The sequence below is a fragment of the Camponotus vicinus genome, unplaced genomic scaffold (genome assembly GCF_025532165.1).
Source record: "Camponotus vicinus isolate PSW18456_S1 unplaced genomic scaffold, iyCamVici1.0 SCAF_4, whole genome shotgun sequence".
Lineage (NCBI taxonomy): Eukaryota > Metazoa > Arthropoda > Insecta > Hymenoptera > Formicidae > Camponotus > Camponotus vicinus.
This window is the reverse complement of record NW_028141976.1, coordinates 11,764,007-11,781,894: the sequence shown is the minus strand read 5'-3', so window position 1 is coordinate 11,781,894 and position 17,888 is coordinate 11,764,007. Positions and strand designations below refer to the sequence as shown.

The window sequence follows — 17,888 nt, the reverse complement described above, 5'->3', positions numbered from 1 at the left end:
AGATACAAAGACAAGTATGTAAGTACATATTTATTGAAATTAATCTTATATACACATCATCACTTTCTCGCGTAATAAATTTTCCAACAAAGTATCGCATAGATGATAACGTGCAAACAGAATATCCAACAGCCAAGTATCATCAAAATTACGTAGAATGATACCGTAGGCATATCCATCATCGAGAGAATTTCACTTGGTGAATGATGATAACAGTAAATCTCTGAGCAATATAAATTCGGTCGATTAAAACCATAGATCGCTTGCATCATTCCTTCAAATGCATATCTGTAAGAAAGAATTGTGTAATTTTCTTTTTTCAAATTGACTGAAAAAAATAATGCAAGAAATAGCAAGATTGGTTAGAAAAGTCCGATGAGTGGAATAAACCAGATGAATCGTAAATTCTAGTTTTTACTGATTTTATCCGGACTTTATCGAATAGAACAAACTGGCAAACACTATAAAAGTGACTAATATGTAACTGAAATGTATAATTTCATGTATAAAGATATTTTTGCTTTAACTAATAAATCATAATCATAGTTTGAAAAAACAAAATCGATATAATAATATCTTTTCATTCAAATTATTATGTAAAATATATTTTTAAAATAAAACTTTTGAAGACATAAATCTTACAAAATTTCATATCAATTTTTAGTTTAATAAGAGAAATATAATATAATAGAATTAAAAATTTTTTATCAATATACATTTGATTTGCTTCGTTCGACATCTAACAAGAAATTAATTTATTTTCTACGTCACTTCTTATTTATTACGAATCTTATTTCAGCTTACATTAGGAAATACTCTCTCAATTGACAAATATTCATAAAAAGATTTTCTATTTATTTTAATAGTTTCGATAAAAGAGAGTTTTTGCCGTTTTTTCCGGAAAATATCGTTTTTTACTACTGATATGGATTTTTTCATAAAGTATAAAATTTGCCAATCTTGAAATACGGTTACTTTGAATTAATAAGTATAAAAATATATTTGTTCACCTGAAAAAGCTTATGGTGCTTAAAGGCTGCAGATACATCGATATCTCCCCTATTTTCAAAAAGAATCCAGCAAATAGCAGTAATGGTATACTTAATGCCGGTATTAAGAAAATACCTATCTGAAAAAGAAAAATTATGCTTATAACCACTTACGTGATTTTTATTCTAATTAACAGTACGTATATAATTCGAATAATACGAACTGATTGATGAATTCTGATAAATGTGCTTATTGTTATCGTAAATAAATCATCTGTTAATTTTTATAAAACGGAAGAGATTGCTGTTGTGTTGTAGCACCTCAGTGTTGAAAGCCGAACCCGTCAGAATCCCCACTGTTTGTCCAAGAATCGTTATCAATACGCAAATACTCCACGTTTGCAGGATCCTGTTAGACTCCATCAGCTGTCCAGTCATATAATACGATATAAGCATGAAGGACGAGGCGCAAAGTATCTAAAAATTAAAGCAAACCTTTTATCCAATGATCTTTTAAAAGCGAGAGACATCATAATTATTATATAAACATATATATTTAAGTATATAACAATATAAATATAATAAGAAAATCATTATGTTACGGACACACATATATATACAGAATAACGTATTGATATTTTTTGAAAATTAAGACTTTTATCAAAAATGTAAGGAATTGAATTATATAGACAAATTATATAGAATGATTCCATTTAAAAAATGGAAATGAAATAACTTCATGCTAGATTAAACTAATGGCATTATTTTGTCCTTTTCGAAATATCACAAAATTTTCATACGAAACATTTTTTATAGAAATTGATTTTCGAGAAATATCGATATCGTTATTTAAAATGAGACACCCTGTATTATTAGAAAACGTACTTGCATCGGAAGATCTGTTAATATCTTTACACTATAGTAAGCTCTCAATGAGTACCAATTATTTAAATGCTCCTGTAGAAACACCGCCGCTTCCGTGGGAACTGCAATCACACGATATAAATACTATCCTTTAATACGAAATGAGAATTTATGCGTAAAACTTATGTATAATATTTATCGCGATATTAGTTTGTTGCTATAAAATTAATATTATTATTATTATTAATATTATTATAAAATTATTAATATTAATATTATTATAAAAATTATTATTTTTTAAGTCGAAAATCTTTCTTTATATTTAATTATGTAGCAATGGGAGAAAAAACCATATGAAAATTATAACATGATACTTAAAAATATCAAATCTTAGAAAAAATCTATACAGGGTTGTGCCGTAGATTTCAGATATATTTACACGAATTGTTTGTGTATTGTCTACATAATATTTACATAGAATATTTACATTTTTTCATATAAATATGCAAATTATATCTTAAGTATGGTCTTAGATCGCGTTTTAAAATTCCATTCAATCAATGAAATTGCTGTATAACATTTTCAGACTTTTCTTAAGAAAAGCTTAAATATAAAACTGGACTATAAATACTGAATAAAGATGACATGTTAAACATAATTTACATTGTTTATGTATAGATGTATCATAATTAACGAGTGAGCCAATCCTAGATTTATATCACTTACACATCTGCACTGCCGGCATCGAATTTGCAAAAAATAAAAACAGTAAGAGGAAGAATAAGCATGCTATGTTGCTATTGACCTTTTTTGCATCATTGCCGAAGTTATAAAAGACCGCCCCCAATAGCAGTGCCACCGTGACATGTGCCGCGAATCTCAACATCGTCATGGTCTAAAAGATTAAATTAAATTAAATTAAAAAATAAAATTAAAGTAATTTTAATTTTATATAAGCAATTGTGTTTGCTCTTAAATTTTTACTCACGCTGTCTCGTTTAATGCAAATCAGAGCCCTTAAAAATAATATTTTTTGTTGTTGCCACGTTGACAAGGTTTGTTTTGTACTATTTACGGATGTAAGTACATCATCTTTTTTGAAATTCTGTTCAGAAATAGTCGATAAATCCATTTCTGCAAAATTCAAAATATCAAATAAATGATTATTAATTGAAATGCCTGCTCACCTTTATATTTTCTTATCTTGTATTTTTTTTATTCAATTTATCTGAATTTTTTCTATATCTTCACATGCTTACCATTTTTAAGATATTTATCGTTTGATTTAGACTTTTTGTATTCACTACAGCAGATCTTGTATAAATTCTCCAAATCTCCATCTCTCTGTTCGGTTATTACTTCAAGTACTGCAATCAGGAAGTAACGTTGCATGTCATTATTGCGTATATCGTATTTAATTTTTCCAAGTTAATATCACATTTCCGCTTCCTTCACGTAATGGCAGTTTAAATTACAAAATATTCAATATTAAAAAATCAGATAACGAAAAAGACTCATACATTATCTTTAAAAATTAAAAGTAAAAATATTTCATTGCAAAATTAATCAGAAGAATTTAAATTCCAAAAATGTATGAAAAATAAGATACCATAAAGAAAAAAACAAACGCTCTTTTCTTCTTTATATTTCTAGTGAGTCATTCGTCAAGCACTCAAAGAAATAATTTTGCAACCACAGTAATAATGTTTTAGGTGCGAAAAATTAAATTGAGGTAAATAAATGATTAGCAAATATTATAATATTGTATTTTACATTTAATCAATCTAAGTGACAGGAACGAAATTTATATCTGAACTGTCAGTGAGAGAAATTTAAGAAAAAAGTTTTTCTGTCATTCTTTTCTGTGAAAGCTAATTTTGTTATCAAGTTTAATTGCGATACACAGATAATCATTTCTCACAAAGATCGTTCTAATTATGATGTGGAAACACATCCAATACAGTGATTAATATTTGGCAATATGATCTAAATTTGCCAGAAGATATTACTAAAATTTACTGCTGTAAATTCTACATTATGAATAAATTTTAGCAGAGCAACGTTTTAGCACAAGAAAAGCGATAAATTTTTGTTGCAATTCCTAGAAATCTACCTACATGAGCAAAACATTTTTTTTAGTGAACCAGATCGACGAAAGCAATATTACCGAATTCAGCTATGTTGTAGAAGCGCGGACACGTGAATCCAGCGGACTCATACACGTTCAGTATCTCGCTCTTTGGACCGCAGTACATGCATCTACCTCGGTCGAGTACCATAATATTGTCGAACTGCGAGATCATCTGGCTGCTAGGTTGATGTATTGCGCAAACCACAGTACAATTTGTTCTCGCCATATTATGCAACACATTAATGAGCTGTTAAAATAGTCATCCTCCCCCCCCCCCAGATTTTAACATTAGCATAAAAATGTAGAAAAGGATAAGAGAGTTTTTATTAACATACGCGTGTGAGTCAAATAATGTTTTCGTATAAAAATAAAACGATCATGTCACTCTACCTGATTAGATGCCGCACTATCAAGACCACTCGTCGGCTCGTCCAATAAAAAAAGGGAGGGGCTAGTAATCATTTCCATTCCGATGGAAAGTCTCTTCCGTTCGCCACCACTCAACTTGTTCGCCAAGGTATCCAGACAATTCGATAGACTAAGACTCTCAGCGATCTCGTTCACCTGATACAGAAAAATAAATTTAGTGTCTTCAATGTGAATGATATATTGCACATTTTACTTGGTTATGCAATGTACGATAAATTAAAATAATAATCGATGATCAGCGATTCAGACGATAAAATTATAATATAACTTATTTAACAAAAAAATTTAATAATTTAATAATTTTTTTAAATTTTTTTTAAGAGAAAAGAAACATTTTTAATAGATTTTTATAAATCTGATCTCGAAATTGTTCAATTGCGTTAATGTAATTGCGTTAATGTAATTTTGAAAAATTTGCAGTTAAATTTACAAGAAGAATTATTTTAATATATTTTGCGATGTGCTGGAGAAATTTTATTGCAATGTGGTTGGTGTTAAAAAATTGAGGAAAATTTAGTCTCTTTCTTGTGTGTCTTTTTTACGTATAAATAAATTTTTCACTATTTTTTATGAAATGTAATATTTATTCAAATTATACATGTACACAGTTCAGTCATGAAACTATATAACCCTTTTAGATAACCCTTGGCTGGATTCTTTGTGCCATCCGACGTATTTACCGGACATAGCACCTTCAAACTATTATTTTGTTCTAATCCAGTAAGTCTCGTCTGACAAAAAATTTGAAAATATGGAAGAAATGATTTGATCAATTCATCGCAAGAAAAGACCAGATCTTTCTATCAATCTTAATAACGTACCTGAAGAGTGAAAGGTGCTGGAAATGCGGATTACTTTCATAATTAAACTGCACATGTATAATTTGTTAAAAATTGAAAATTATGTAAAATTATGTAATATATTATGTAATATTATGTAGAAATTGAATTTTATAAAAAATAATGGAAAACTTATTTATACACCTATTTGTATTATTAGACAGATTCTATGGTTCGCAAATAATTTCAACAGCTACTTTCGGAACGAATAATATATTTATCACCTTTTTTCATCGTACTTGTACTTACGATCATACGAGCAACTTGTTCGCTTCGCTTAATGTCCAGCTTCAGCCGAGCTGCTATGTAAAGAGTTTCTCTCGTCGTGAGAAACGGTAGTAAAGCGAATTGTTGCGGCACATAACACATTTGTTTATTGAAAGTTCCCCTGTTCCGTTTAACGCCATTTATGGTGACGGTGCCATCGACATTGAGCCATCGTTCGCCTGAGATGATTTTCAGCAACGTCGTCTTTCCCGCGCCAGAAGGACCGATTATCACCGTGACTTTCCCCGATTCGAAATGTCCGGTCACATTACGTAAAATCGTTTTCTTGACCCCTATCGTAAAACATTCATTTTTTGATAATTTGTTGTGTTATAACAAATGGAGGTGATTGAATGAGATCCGCGTTATAATGTTATGTGGGTCAGATGTGTGAACGGATGAAATATTTTATTATCTTCACGAATGCAAATCTTACGGCATCATAGACATAATGCTATTTTTTTATTAATACTTTTTTTTCTATCTATTTAATCACAGATTACCTTCCAATGTTACATCCATTAATGTTTAAAATAATATTTATTGTGCCTTGATCAATATTGCAAAATTGATCACTTCTCATTCCTGTCGCTCATCAATTCTAAGCGAATAAATAAAAATGTAAACGAATTGTAGCTGATATTATTTATTATAATTTGAAAGATCGATGTAATCTCATATAAAATACAAAATTATCTTCTATAATTATTTCTTAGAAAACTGCGATGTTGCAAATTAATAGATATTTTTTTATTTTAATGATAGAACATAAGCACATAATTTGGTAAAAAAATTGACATAAAAACAACTTTTGATAAAAATACCAAGTGTGAAAACAGGTTTCTGAAAAAATCCGAACATGTTACGATAACAGTTTTTTGGTCAAACGATTGCTCTGAAGATCAAAGATTACAATAATGCCACGAGAACTAAAGACTTAGAAATATTACGTAACGATTTTGAAAAAAGTTGCAATAAAATTAACAACTTTAATTATAATAATGCAAATAGAGCAAATATGAGAGCAAGGTTAAAAATATAAGATTAAAATGTAGATAATAATAGATTAAAACACAAAACGGGAGATAATAAGATGGTTAATTATTTGCTTTGCAATAATTGCGATTAATTATACAATTAATGCATTCATTTAAATAATACGCAGCTTTTCATAGTGATAAATTTTTTCTCTTGTGTAGAAATATTTATTTATTTCAAAGGAAATAAGTTCAGCAAATCTATTGAGCGTCGATTTACGCTATACATGTATAAAAAAGCACTGTTAAAAAATCGCTAGGCAGATAAAAGGGGAATCTTTACAATTAGAAATTATTAAATGTGTTTTATAAATGTGTTTATATATTACCAAAAATTAATTAAAAATTATATCTCTCTACTTTTTATTTTATTTGCAATAATTGCGGGCACATAAAAACCAATGTACCCAGATTTGTTTTTCATAAAGTTGTCGGAAGTTATTTAAGCATTAAAATAATTGTGTCTTTTATTTTCTTGTACCGAAAAATAAGGATAAGTAGGTATACGAGCAGATATATAAGTGCCATAATATTGCTAAAGTTGTACATTTTAAAATGCTATATGTCTAAAGAGCAAGTATGAAAATCACCTTATTTATAAAATTATAGATATGCACGTGTAAAGTGATAAAAACGTCATTTTTCATTTTACTTGTAAAATTATGGATATGTAGTATACAGGATATTTCATAAAAATTGTATCCGACAGGTTATCTCTATATATACATATATGTGTAGAATATCAAAATAAAATGTCAGTGAATTCTTAATCATTTATCAGTTATCGAAAAATTTTTTTTTCTATTTTAGTAGGTCGTATGCAACTTCTAAAAAAAAATCATAACAATAAGACTAAGAAATATACATTTATTTATATCTATTTATAGCTATTTATATCTATTTATATCTATTTATAGCTATTTATATCTATTTATATATTTCTTAGTCTTAATCTAAATTATTCTTGTCAAGTTCTTATCTAAATTATTCCTGGCTAAAACGGATATCAGTACATATAAAAATATCATTGGAATATATATACATTGAGGATGATTTTCTTAGAAGTCGCATATTCATATGACCTACTAAAATAGAAAAAAAATTTATCGACAACTCTAATAAACGATTAAGAATTCACTGACATTTAACAGATAACATCTCGGATGAGATACATTAATTCAGACGCAAAAATACATAAACGCTACATGTATTGCAATGCGTGTTTACGATAGAGGTTGCAGCGAATGATAACAGCAAAAGATAACGTCAATTGAAGTAAAAATTATAATACGCAGTGTCTCTTTAAAGTTGTCTGGAGAATTAGTGTAAGTAAATATTTCAATGTCAGTGAAAGCTGCGATTGCTACTTTTTTATAGAGAAATATAAAGAAAAAGAGAGAGACAGGTAAATGTATATATCTATATAAATGTATATATCTATAATAAACACTATTATATTAATGTTATATAAAAGCAATAAATTAGAATGTTACAAATAATATACTTAAGTACCGATAAGTTACTGATTAATAATTTCCCATTCATAAACGTAACATATAATATAACATATATTAAAGCATTGTTATATCATATGTAGAAATTAATTCATATAAAATATTGATCATATATAAAGTTAGTAATTAAATAAATTATATATATTTAATTAATAAAATTAAAATTAATTTAAATTATGTAAAACTTTCGATTTTTGCTTCAAATAAACTAAAATATATACAGGGTGTCCCATTTTAATCGATCACCCCGAATAATTTTTTTATTTTTGATTGTAGAAAAATACGTTTATTAAAAATTAAACTGATAAAAAAGATATATTTCTTGTATTAGTACTAATCCTTTGTAGACTTTATATTCATATTTTATCTTGCCGCGTAACGGAAAGCGAAGGAACAGCATTATGTAAATAACAACATTATATCGTAATAATAGTCTGTCATATTACTGTTATAATTTTGCAAAATAATATGTATGATATATGTATGATATATGTATGATTACAGTTTTATATTACAGTTTTATATTATATAGGCAACTAACATTATTCGTCACTTCCGCTGTTATATTACTACACATACATGTTTACAGTGGGAATAAACGTACCTTTACCGTTATGATAAACCGAATAACTGAGTTCATTAAACTCGATACGCAGTTGTGACTTTCGTTTTTCCTCGGTTATCCCCATCAAGTTTTTCAACTCGCCCAACTCAATCCCGTCGTCGAATATTTTGACTGCTGTTACGTCATTTTTATTATTATCATCTGTCTCCAGCATGTTCGCTCCGTCAATTGATTAAATTGAATGCTCGCACTGTACAAATGACAAACTCTCAAACGAACATAATAAAAACGCGGCGACTCTCTTTAAATTCTTCTCTATTGACGATGTATAAGTGACATTCGATTTTACACTTTCGATTGACTCGTTGTTCGCTGGTAGTTGTGCAAGGATTTATGATTCTAGTCGTCTTTCACTTCAATAGAACGAAAGGCGAAGTATCACTCACGAATTCCCAACATCAACTGTCAGACGTGTAGAATGTCTGTTGCTATTTCAACCAGTAATGCGGTTTCACGCACACATATTACAGCTTAATGCTCGCAATGATTAATCTTATACAGGCTTGTTTTAATGATCTTTAATACTAAATAACATTATTACATGATATCAAGATTTATTTCGAAATGAATGAGAAGAAATATTAATGACAGATGTAAATAACATTAACAAAGTATGATAAATATTGTTCTTCTTGAATTTTTTTTTTTTTTTCAAATCGTTTCATTCTTTTATTATCAAGGAACAACTGCAGATAAAGATTCACACATTCAAGTTTCAAAAGAGTTTCACATTTATAAAATTGTTATATCATGCATTCACGATAAGATATCAGAACATCGATATTGTTTCTTTTTTTTTTTTTGGACTTAAGTTATCTTTACATAATTTAGGTCAATGATATCCAAAGTAAGCATTATCGTTTCTTTGTTAGAATGTTAGAAGAGCCAAGGGGGATAGACTAAATGACAAAGAAACGGCAAGAGAGCGAGAGCGGCTGTATTTCCAGTAGAGCTATTTGAAAATTTAAATATTTTATATATATTTTTTTTGAAAATTTTAATAAATAAATCACAATGCAATCAACAAATAATTTACAATATATCTTCAGCAGCTCTAAATCAGCTTTTTCCGTGTCTGAGGAGTGGGATATATTCAGCTTCGCATAGAAAATTACAAACTCATGTGGAATCATGCGAAGCAAGGTATATCTATATCTCAGACACGGGTTGAGTTAGGATAGTTATTTTAGAATGAGGATGCGAGGGGAAGAACTTCGTTTCTTTTAAGTACCAAAATATAGCAAAATTCAAATGACGTATTACTTAAGACTACTTCCACAATGTCAAAATAAAAATTATAAAATTATAAAAATGAAAATTATCTGCTGTATAATTTAAAGTAAACATTCACCAATTTTTTACATACAACTTTATGTGAGAAAACACAGAAGTCGATGATTAATAATTTTTTATTACTATTTTTTGCTGATTATATTATTTTATTCTGTTTTATACTAATAATAATTTTTTATTACTAATTACTGTTGTGAAGGAAGGCGCTGATGAAGTATTTTTTTTTAAAAGGACATCAGTTGGAAATGTTTGTGAGAATCACTGATCTAATATTCTGATAAAAAATTTATAAATTTTAAATTGTGCAAAACACAAAGTAATGAAACTGTTTAATTATTCATGATAATGATGACTATGTTTTGTAATAGGAATGCAAAGTTCAATTTGTAGAAAATTTTATCTTCTTCAACTTTTATTCAAAATAAGATAAACTTTTTACAAACGCATATGAATGTTTATTATATTTCCTGTTAAAAATCACACAACAAATTTTACATAAACGAATACTCTTTGCATGGTTAATTTTCGCAATGAAAAACTTACATCATACGATTCTTACATAATATATTATACATATATACATGCAGTTCATTACAATATAATTTAAATTTAGTATTTTTAAAATTTAATATTTTTCGAAAAGAACTATATTTTTATAGTTTAATGAAATATAAATTTTTTTTCAAAATCAATTTTGTCTTTCTAATCACTTCTAGTTTCGAAAAAAACAACATATTACATGATGACGAAATTTCGTTTCTATAAGCTTTGAAATGAAAATGCATATTTCGATTAATGGAATTTTGTATTAAAATTAAATAGAAATTATATTGATCGAAAAAAATGATTAACACGATAAAATATTATACGATAAAATTTAATAAACCAAATATACACGTATTTTACTCGTTTGTCAGTTATAATAATTATCCAATAATTAGAATTGTCTCACATACAAGTATATTACAATATGTGTTACATGCATATTACATACAACTTTTGTATATATTACATATATTATATACAATGTTACATATAATTATTTAGATTTGACAAGAGATAAATCAGTCTTAATAAGTACGTCCTCTTGGGACCTCTTATTTACACAAGTCGCCCACCATATATTTGCAACACTTATACAAAGTTTTCCTTCAAGTTATATTGTAATACTATATACGTTTTTTAACTCTTATATTCAATATAATATACGCCATAATATCCAAGGCGATACATAGCAGTATCAGCACTGTCATGTTATACCAGTAATCTACGTGCTTCATACCCATTTCCGAAAGCAGCTTTTCGGGGATAGCGAAATGACAATAATCTGCCGAACACTTCAATTTGGCTCGATCATAGCTACAATTATAAATGATATATTTATATTTCAATTATAATTAATTTAAGAGACAGAAATTTAAAATTAGCTTAGTTCTATTTTTTATACAATAACATATAGTTATATCTTTAAATAAATGTGTAATACGCTTCAGCAGAGAAAATGCTTATTGCTCAGACATAATGAGCTTATAAACACTTATAATAAGTGTTATTGAATAGAAGTTGATAATTGGCAGCGCACAATCAATAACGAAACCGCATAAAATTGCTTTGAGTTCGATTTTAAAAATTAAAAAAAATTATTATTTTATAATGTTACTTTCGCAATATTGCAGCAACATTTTTAATTATTGTTAAAATAACGAAATATATAATAATATGTGGTACGTGTTTCTTCGTTTGCCGTTATATAACGATATCGAGTTTAACTAACTCGTATTCAATTTTTCATCATGAATTTCATATAAAACCTATAAATGGGTACTAACACAAGATTTAAAGTAAATGTCTTTTTTACTGTCAATTTAGTTTCTAATAAACTGATTTAATTTTAAAAAATTTGTTTAATAATCTCCGTTGTTAAAATTTAGAATATTAAATGGATTATTTAAAATTAGCTAAATATACACAAAGTATTATTGCATATATATTATATTGATGTGTTGCTACACAATGTTACATTGTAATATTTGTGCAAGTGAATACTTTACTGTTACTGACACAGCAATTATACATTTCGCAATGTTTCTGCAAGGTTGCAATTTTATAAAAAAATGTAATCGTTGTTATTGCAATCAATGCTGTATGGATTGTTAGCAAATATTTCCATATTATCATATTTATTATTTTTCCAGAACTTCTATTCCAGAACTTCTATTCCAAAAAAAAATTGTCATTATGTTTATATTTCCTCATTATATTTTTAAAGTATAAAATATAACCAATAATAATCGTGTACAAATGTTTTTTATTCAATACATATGAGAATGCAAAAAGAGATAAAAATGTGCCATGTTAGTACTCCAGCTTTATTATAACATTTATTTTATCATTTTTTGGCATACTATGAACAAAATATAAAAGAAAAAACCTACAAGAATAGACTGGAGTGAAGAAGCATTATTCAAAATTATAACGAAAGTCAAGACACTACAAATATCAATGTATCAATATTTTCTTTGGAAGAAATAGAAAAAGATGCAATTTTTACAGATATTCAATCAATACATTTATTAAATTAAAATATGAGTATTTAGATTTCGTCGAATTTTATGATTAAGAAAAAATTTTTTTTGTTGAACATAATTATCTGAGACAATTTTTTCGGATCACAATTCGGAAGAAAATTCTTTTCAGTGTTTTTAAAAAGTTGAGCTTAATAATAAGAATAGTTTAAAGAGAATATTTAAGTTTAATAATTAGAATATTTTAATTAATCAAAATGGTTAATTGTAATGTTAGTAAATCTTTGTAAATTTCAAATATCAATAAAATCTGTTCATAAGTGTATTTTGTATTGATGCAAATGTGGAATGTTGCACCGTTTTATCCTATATAATTCAGAATATATAATATAAATCCATTGGAAAATATCGTAGAGACGGTGCGCGATAATCGATTATCGAAATATCAAGATGAAGAGGAAGCAAGTCTTACCCATAAATCGCCATCATGACTCCCTCAAAAGAGTATCTCAGAAATGACATATGAAATAGCCAATGTAAGTAGGGATGTGCGTCCTTCAATCGCACGAAAAAACCACTAAATATTACGAACGGCATAATTACAAACGGTCCAAAAATTACGCTATTCTGTAATAAATCATTCGACAAAATTAATACAAAATTATAAAAGCATCAGATAAATCCAATCATAGCTTCTTCAATTTTTCCAAAATAAAAAGAAAAGAAAAAATAAACAATATACGATCTATTACTCCAGTTTCGTAAAAAACTCTTGATAAAAAAGTGTAAATTTACGACGATAAATTAACTTTGAAACAAAAACGATGAATCAACCTGAACTTTTAAGCCAGACCCTATGATAAGTCCAACCGTTTGACCGACCAGACTACTGGCGAAGCACATGAGCATATATAGTCCAAGTCTTCTGCTTTCGGGAAGCTGATCGCTCATGTAATACACTACGATGGTATAAATGAACGTGGCAGTAAATTGGACGAAAAAATCGACTAGTTTATTCGCCAGATAGTACGCTCGTAGTTTATACCAACGATTGAAGTGCTCGCGCATAAGAATCGGTAATTCCGAAGGAACTGCATGCAAAATTTAATGGTATCACATATTTTATAGCCATACATCGAGAGATTTATATTGCGGTATAATCCCAGTGAGAAGTATAGACCGAAAATACATCTATTAGATGTCTATTAGATGTCTATAGTCGTCTATAGACTTCTTTAGCCTATCATTTCTCACTGGGATATATCAAATATGAATCTTGTTTTATTATTGAGATTTAAATTACGCTAAACGCAAATATACGCAAACTTACTTGTGATCATTGTAGCGCTAAACGCATTGTACATGAGAAACATAATACTAAAAAATAATAGATTAAAATTATCGAAAACGTAAGCGGCATCCTGACCGATTTTGAAATATAAAGTGCCAGCAAGCACAGCAATCGCCAAGTGCATTAAGATCCGTGAGACTGTTAAAACCTAGACAGAGAAATTAAAAGAAAGAATTTAAAATTTATTAATTCATTATTCTATCGATGTTATAAAATAAATTATATCGATACATAAATTATTTGCATGATGCACAATGTCTGAGACACAAATTTATATAAAATCCTCGATATAAAATTCTCAAATGCAATCATTACGAACATGCAAGTGTAGTAAATACATTTTATATATCTTTCATTTTACAAAATTTTCACTCGAATAATTAAAAACGTTGAATTGAAAATAATAATATCAGAAAATACTGATTGTTTCAAAATTAATTAAAATATTAAGCGTAAATTGTACGCTAAATATATTTTTAGATGAAACATATTTTAATAAATTGAACATATGAATCTCTAATCTTCTTATTAATTGTTTATTTATTTAAAGTTTTCTCTTGCGTAATGTGACAAAGATATGACTTATAATATACAGCAATGTTACCTTATCGCGAATTAATCTAACTGCGTTTCTCTTGACAAGAACGCGAAGCTGCGTCCAGGAACTGACGGCATAATGCGATGTCTGTTTGAACTCCGTTTCGAAAGAATATAATCTTATGGGAGCAATTTGTCGCGGACTAATAATTTCTTCGTTCAAATAAAACTCTTTCGCTGATCTCCATACATTATTTTTGCCATTCTCGATCGATTCCACTAGCCTGGATATGTGAGAACCATAATCGCCATTGCATACTTCCATTACTGTCGAAAAAAGAAAATTTTAAACTATATATTAGCGAGAGATTCATATATATTAATTTACTTGTGCAAGAAATTACTTGTAATGCTTTTTTAAATTCTATTTATATACACATTATACACATTACTTATATACATTACACGTACTTATATACTATTATAGCGCAATTTTCAATTTGATTCATATTGAGAAACAAATGTAATTCTATAATATCTCAATTCATCATAATATCTTCATTCACATGAATTGGACATCAATTAAGAGACAAAAATTTTTTTCCGGAACACCTCTAATTAGATTAATTAGAGTGAAACAGTATATATACATCCCGGCAGGAAAAATGCTCTACTCATTGCTTAAATATAATGAGATTAACAATAAATGTTAATGATAATCTATCAGGAAACCATACAGAACTACTCTAAACACGGCTTTATATTTTAAAAAATTATAAAATTTCAATAATTTTTATAGAAAAAAAGTTGTAAAATATTTATTGTATTAGTTATTTGTATAAGTATTTTTTATCATTTTTTATTCCATTAAAATAATTGCCATTAAATTTATACATATGCATATGTTTCTATTGTATTTCTGAAGATATAACTTCTAAAATATAACGGTAATAGCCGTATACAAATGTTTTCTCTATTCGATACATATATAAAGCTGCACTTTTTTTTAAAAATGCAAAAATTCCTCTCGTTAGAATAATATGTCCTAGTTCGATAATATTATAAAATTTTTTTCCGAGAACGTACAAAATTATACGAAGAAGCATTGTTAGAAGCAGCTATAATGGTTAAGACACTATAATTAAGTGTCAATGTTTTCTTTTTTAGAAGAAATAGAGAAAGAGAGATGCAATCCTTATAAATTACATATTGAGTTAAAATATGAATTTTTATATTTTGTTGAATTTTATAATGCAAAAAATAAAAAAAATAATTATATATAAAGTAGGCAATCTTATCTCAGAACCTTGATCTTAATAGATACTATTAAATTCATAATCTTGAATTATTCTGTTCCGAAATTATGCAGTCATGCTGCCTTGAGAAGTTATGAAGCATTCAAGTTTGAAAAATATAATCAGAAATGATAAATAAAAATCTCCCTAATTTCGATTTAAAATCAGAAATAGATTTAGATTAAAATTTTTTGAGGTGCAGATATCGGAGAAGGAACGGGGCAATAACTTCCAGTTAATGACTTTTTAATAAACGAGCATCAATTAAAATCATCGCAACATTAGGATAATTATCTTGATAATTATTCTAATTATCTTAATAACATATTTCAAAATTATTGAAATAGGAAGATTTTTACTTATCATTTCTACTTACATTTTTCAAACTTCAATGCTTCATAACTTCTCAAGGGAGCATAATCGTTGCATAATTTTGAATTAGGATAACTCAGGATGATCTTAACGTATAGTAAAATCACGGTCACTCATATTTATACATAATTACCCCAAAAAATAATTATTTTTATTAATTATATCTCTTATCTAATTCTCTTAATATCTCTTAATTAATTTTATTAATTATATATTAATTATTTTTATTAATTAGTTTTCTGAGGCATTTTTCATCAGAGTTTGGGGGAAAATATTCTTTTCAGAATTTTCAAAGTTGATCTCATAGTTAGAATATTTCAATTAAAAATTGATACAATTATTAATTGTAATATTAATAAGTCGTTGTAAATTTTAACTATAAAATCTCATCATAAGTGTATTTAATATTAATTTAGGCAAATGTGGGGTGTATTATACTGTTTTACCCGTTTTATATAAAATATATTAAAATGTCGAACATATATTATAGCCTTTTTATATTCATTTTACATAGAATCTGTTAAATAGCTTAAAACTTACAGAAATCAATGGGACTATAATGTGTTGGACAGTGTAATCCTAGACTACTTAAATATGGTACCAAATTTTGTGTACTGCCTGTATAAACGCAATTTCCATCAGCGACTACGTAAAGATGATCTATCATGTTGAAAAGCGTCGCGCTCGGTTGATGAATCGTACAAATTATAGTCCGTCCCTCTTGCGCTAATTGCTTCAAAAGCGCTAAGCATTGCTTCGAACTAACGCTATCTAAGCCACTGAAAAGAAATACGTTAAAATACAATCATAGATACAAGATTGATACATTAGAGATACATCAAGAGATACATGATAAAAAGTAACAGATGAGATAAACATTCGATTTTACCTTGTAGGTTCATCGAAGAACATGACTGGCGGATTATTGATCAATTCGAGCGCGATGGCGAGTCTTTTTCTTTGACCACCGCTGAGTTTACTGGTAAGCGTGCAACGAGATACATCAAGACCCATCACTGTTAATATTTCATCGATCTGACGTGAAATTAATAAATTCTTAAATATTGTGATTCATGAGAGTGTTGTTACAATCGCATATACAATCTATTAATTATAAGAGGATTATTAAATTTCATTTTATTGTAATTACAAATATAAAAAATTTTATTTTAGAAAACAAACGTTGAAAAAGAAACAAACTTGAATTCTTTCATTATTTTTTTTACTATATTATTGTTTTTATTAATATAATAAAAAACTGAAATTTTCTTATATTTCTTTATATAATTCTGATATTTCTTTTTAGTTTATCTCTTTCCCAAAATAATTTTGATGAATTAATGATTTTTTGTGGTATATCAAACGCAATATGACTCGATAATTTTCAATTAAATACATAATAAAAATTTTTATTGTGGATCTAATTGAAAATTTTTCGAATTATGTTATATTTTGTATAATTGTAATCCCAAAAATCACATTAATTCATTAAAATTACTTTTAAAAAAATTAATTAAAACATAAAAACTTTATTTTTTTATTATATTAAAATAGAGAATAATTGAATTACATTTTTTAAAAATTATAAACTGTGATTTTGTATCTAAGACAATTGAATAAAGATAATTTATTCAAATTTTCAATATTGATTTTTCGATAATTTATTTAAATTAATTAATAATAATAATAAATAATTAAATCTATATGAAATACGATCTATATTAAAATAATCCATTACAGAAGCTTGCAGTAATATTACTGTAATGTTACAACATTGCATATAGCAGTGTAACGTCACAGACATATTACAAAGACATTAT

At 27.3% G+C, this 17,888-nt stretch overlaps 2 protein-coding genes and 1 long non-coding RNA gene across 9 annotated transcripts in view; 1 reads left to right on the top strand and 2 right to left on the bottom strand.

Annotated features, from left to right (window-relative positions):
- Window positions 1-15: 15 nt before the first annotated feature.
- LOC145969774 (ATP-binding cassette sub-family G member 1) lies at window positions 16-9,135 on the bottom strand. 4 transcript variants are annotated; one of them, XM_083096006.1, is made up of 12 exons: window positions 8,985-9,135; window positions 8,675-8,885; window positions 5,502-5,812; window positions 4,375-4,548; window positions 4,021-4,231; window positions 3,113-3,220; window positions 2,842-2,987; window positions 2,580-2,748; window positions 1,875-1,975; window positions 1,311-1,466; window positions 1,011-1,129; window positions 16-288 (listed from the first exon to the last, which is right to left on the bottom strand). In XM_083096006.1, exons 2-12 carry the CDS (start codon window positions 8,847-8,849, stop codon window positions 60-62), a joined length of 1,899 nt encoding a protein of 632 aa, XP_082952132.1. In that variant the 5' UTR covers window positions 8,850-8,885; window positions 8,985-9,135; the 3' UTR covers window positions 16-59. The 4 variants fall into 4 exon arrangements, 3 of the variants coding, with proteins under 3 accessions (XP_082952132.1, XP_082952133.1, XP_082952134.1); XR_014438242.1 differs by having other exon boundaries at window positions 151-288; window positions 1,011-1,125; window positions 8,675-9,128; XM_083096007.1 differs by lacking the exon at window positions 16-288 and having other exon boundaries at window positions 1,214-1,466; window positions 8,675-9,128.
- A 1,714-nt stretch (window positions 9,136-10,849) lies between these two features.
- Window positions 10,850-17,888, bottom strand: part of LOC145971029 (ATP-binding cassette sub-family G member 4) — an 18,228-nt gene continuing 11,189 nt past the window's right edge. For 2 of the 4 annotated variants that reach the window (XM_083098236.1, XM_083098233.1), the window contains exons 5-11: window positions 16,958-17,103; window positions 16,609-16,847; window positions 14,469-14,728; window positions 13,844-14,012; window positions 13,348-13,604; window positions 12,986-13,140; window positions 10,850-11,347 (exon numbers count right to left, since the gene is read on the bottom strand). In XM_083098236.1, the coding sequence (XP_082954362.1) occupies window positions 11,158-11,347; window positions 12,986-13,140; window positions 13,348-13,604; window positions 13,844-14,012; window positions 14,469-14,728; window positions 16,609-16,847; window positions 16,958-17,103 (1,416 nt within the window). In that variant the 3' untranslated portion in view covers window positions 10,850-11,157. The remainder of the gene's footprint in view (window positions 11,348-12,985; window positions 13,141-13,347; window positions 13,605-13,843; window positions 14,013-14,468; window positions 14,729-16,608; window positions 16,848-16,957; window positions 17,104-17,888) is intronic. The other 2 variants (XM_083098234.1, XM_083098235.1) reach the window with 2 other exon arrangements.
- Window positions 16,991-17,888, top strand: part of LOC145971032 (uncharacterized) — a 4,475-nt gene continuing 3,577 nt past the window's right edge. Inside the window, exon 1 of the long non-coding RNA XR_014438728.1 lies at window positions 16,991-17,210. This is a non-coding gene — a long non-coding RNA (uncharacterized LOC145971032). The remainder of the gene's footprint in view (window positions 17,211-17,888) is intronic.

What these genes read in the sequence shown, in the direction of transcription:
- LOC145969774 (XM_083096006.1), bottom strand. Translation starts at nt 8,849, where the DNA reads ATGCTGGAGACAGATGATAATAATAAAAATGACGTAACAGCAGTCAAA. An exon ending in ATAGTGCGGCATCTAATCAG is followed by an intron (nt 4,232 to 4,374) that starts GTAGAGTGACAT and finishes CTATTTTAACAG; the next exon opens with CTCATTAATGTGTTGCATAA. An exon ending in GTTCGGCTTTCAACACTGAG is followed by an intron (nt 1,130 to 1,310) that starts GTGCTACAACAC and finishes TTTCTTTTTCAG; the next exon opens with ATAGGTATTTTCTTAATACC.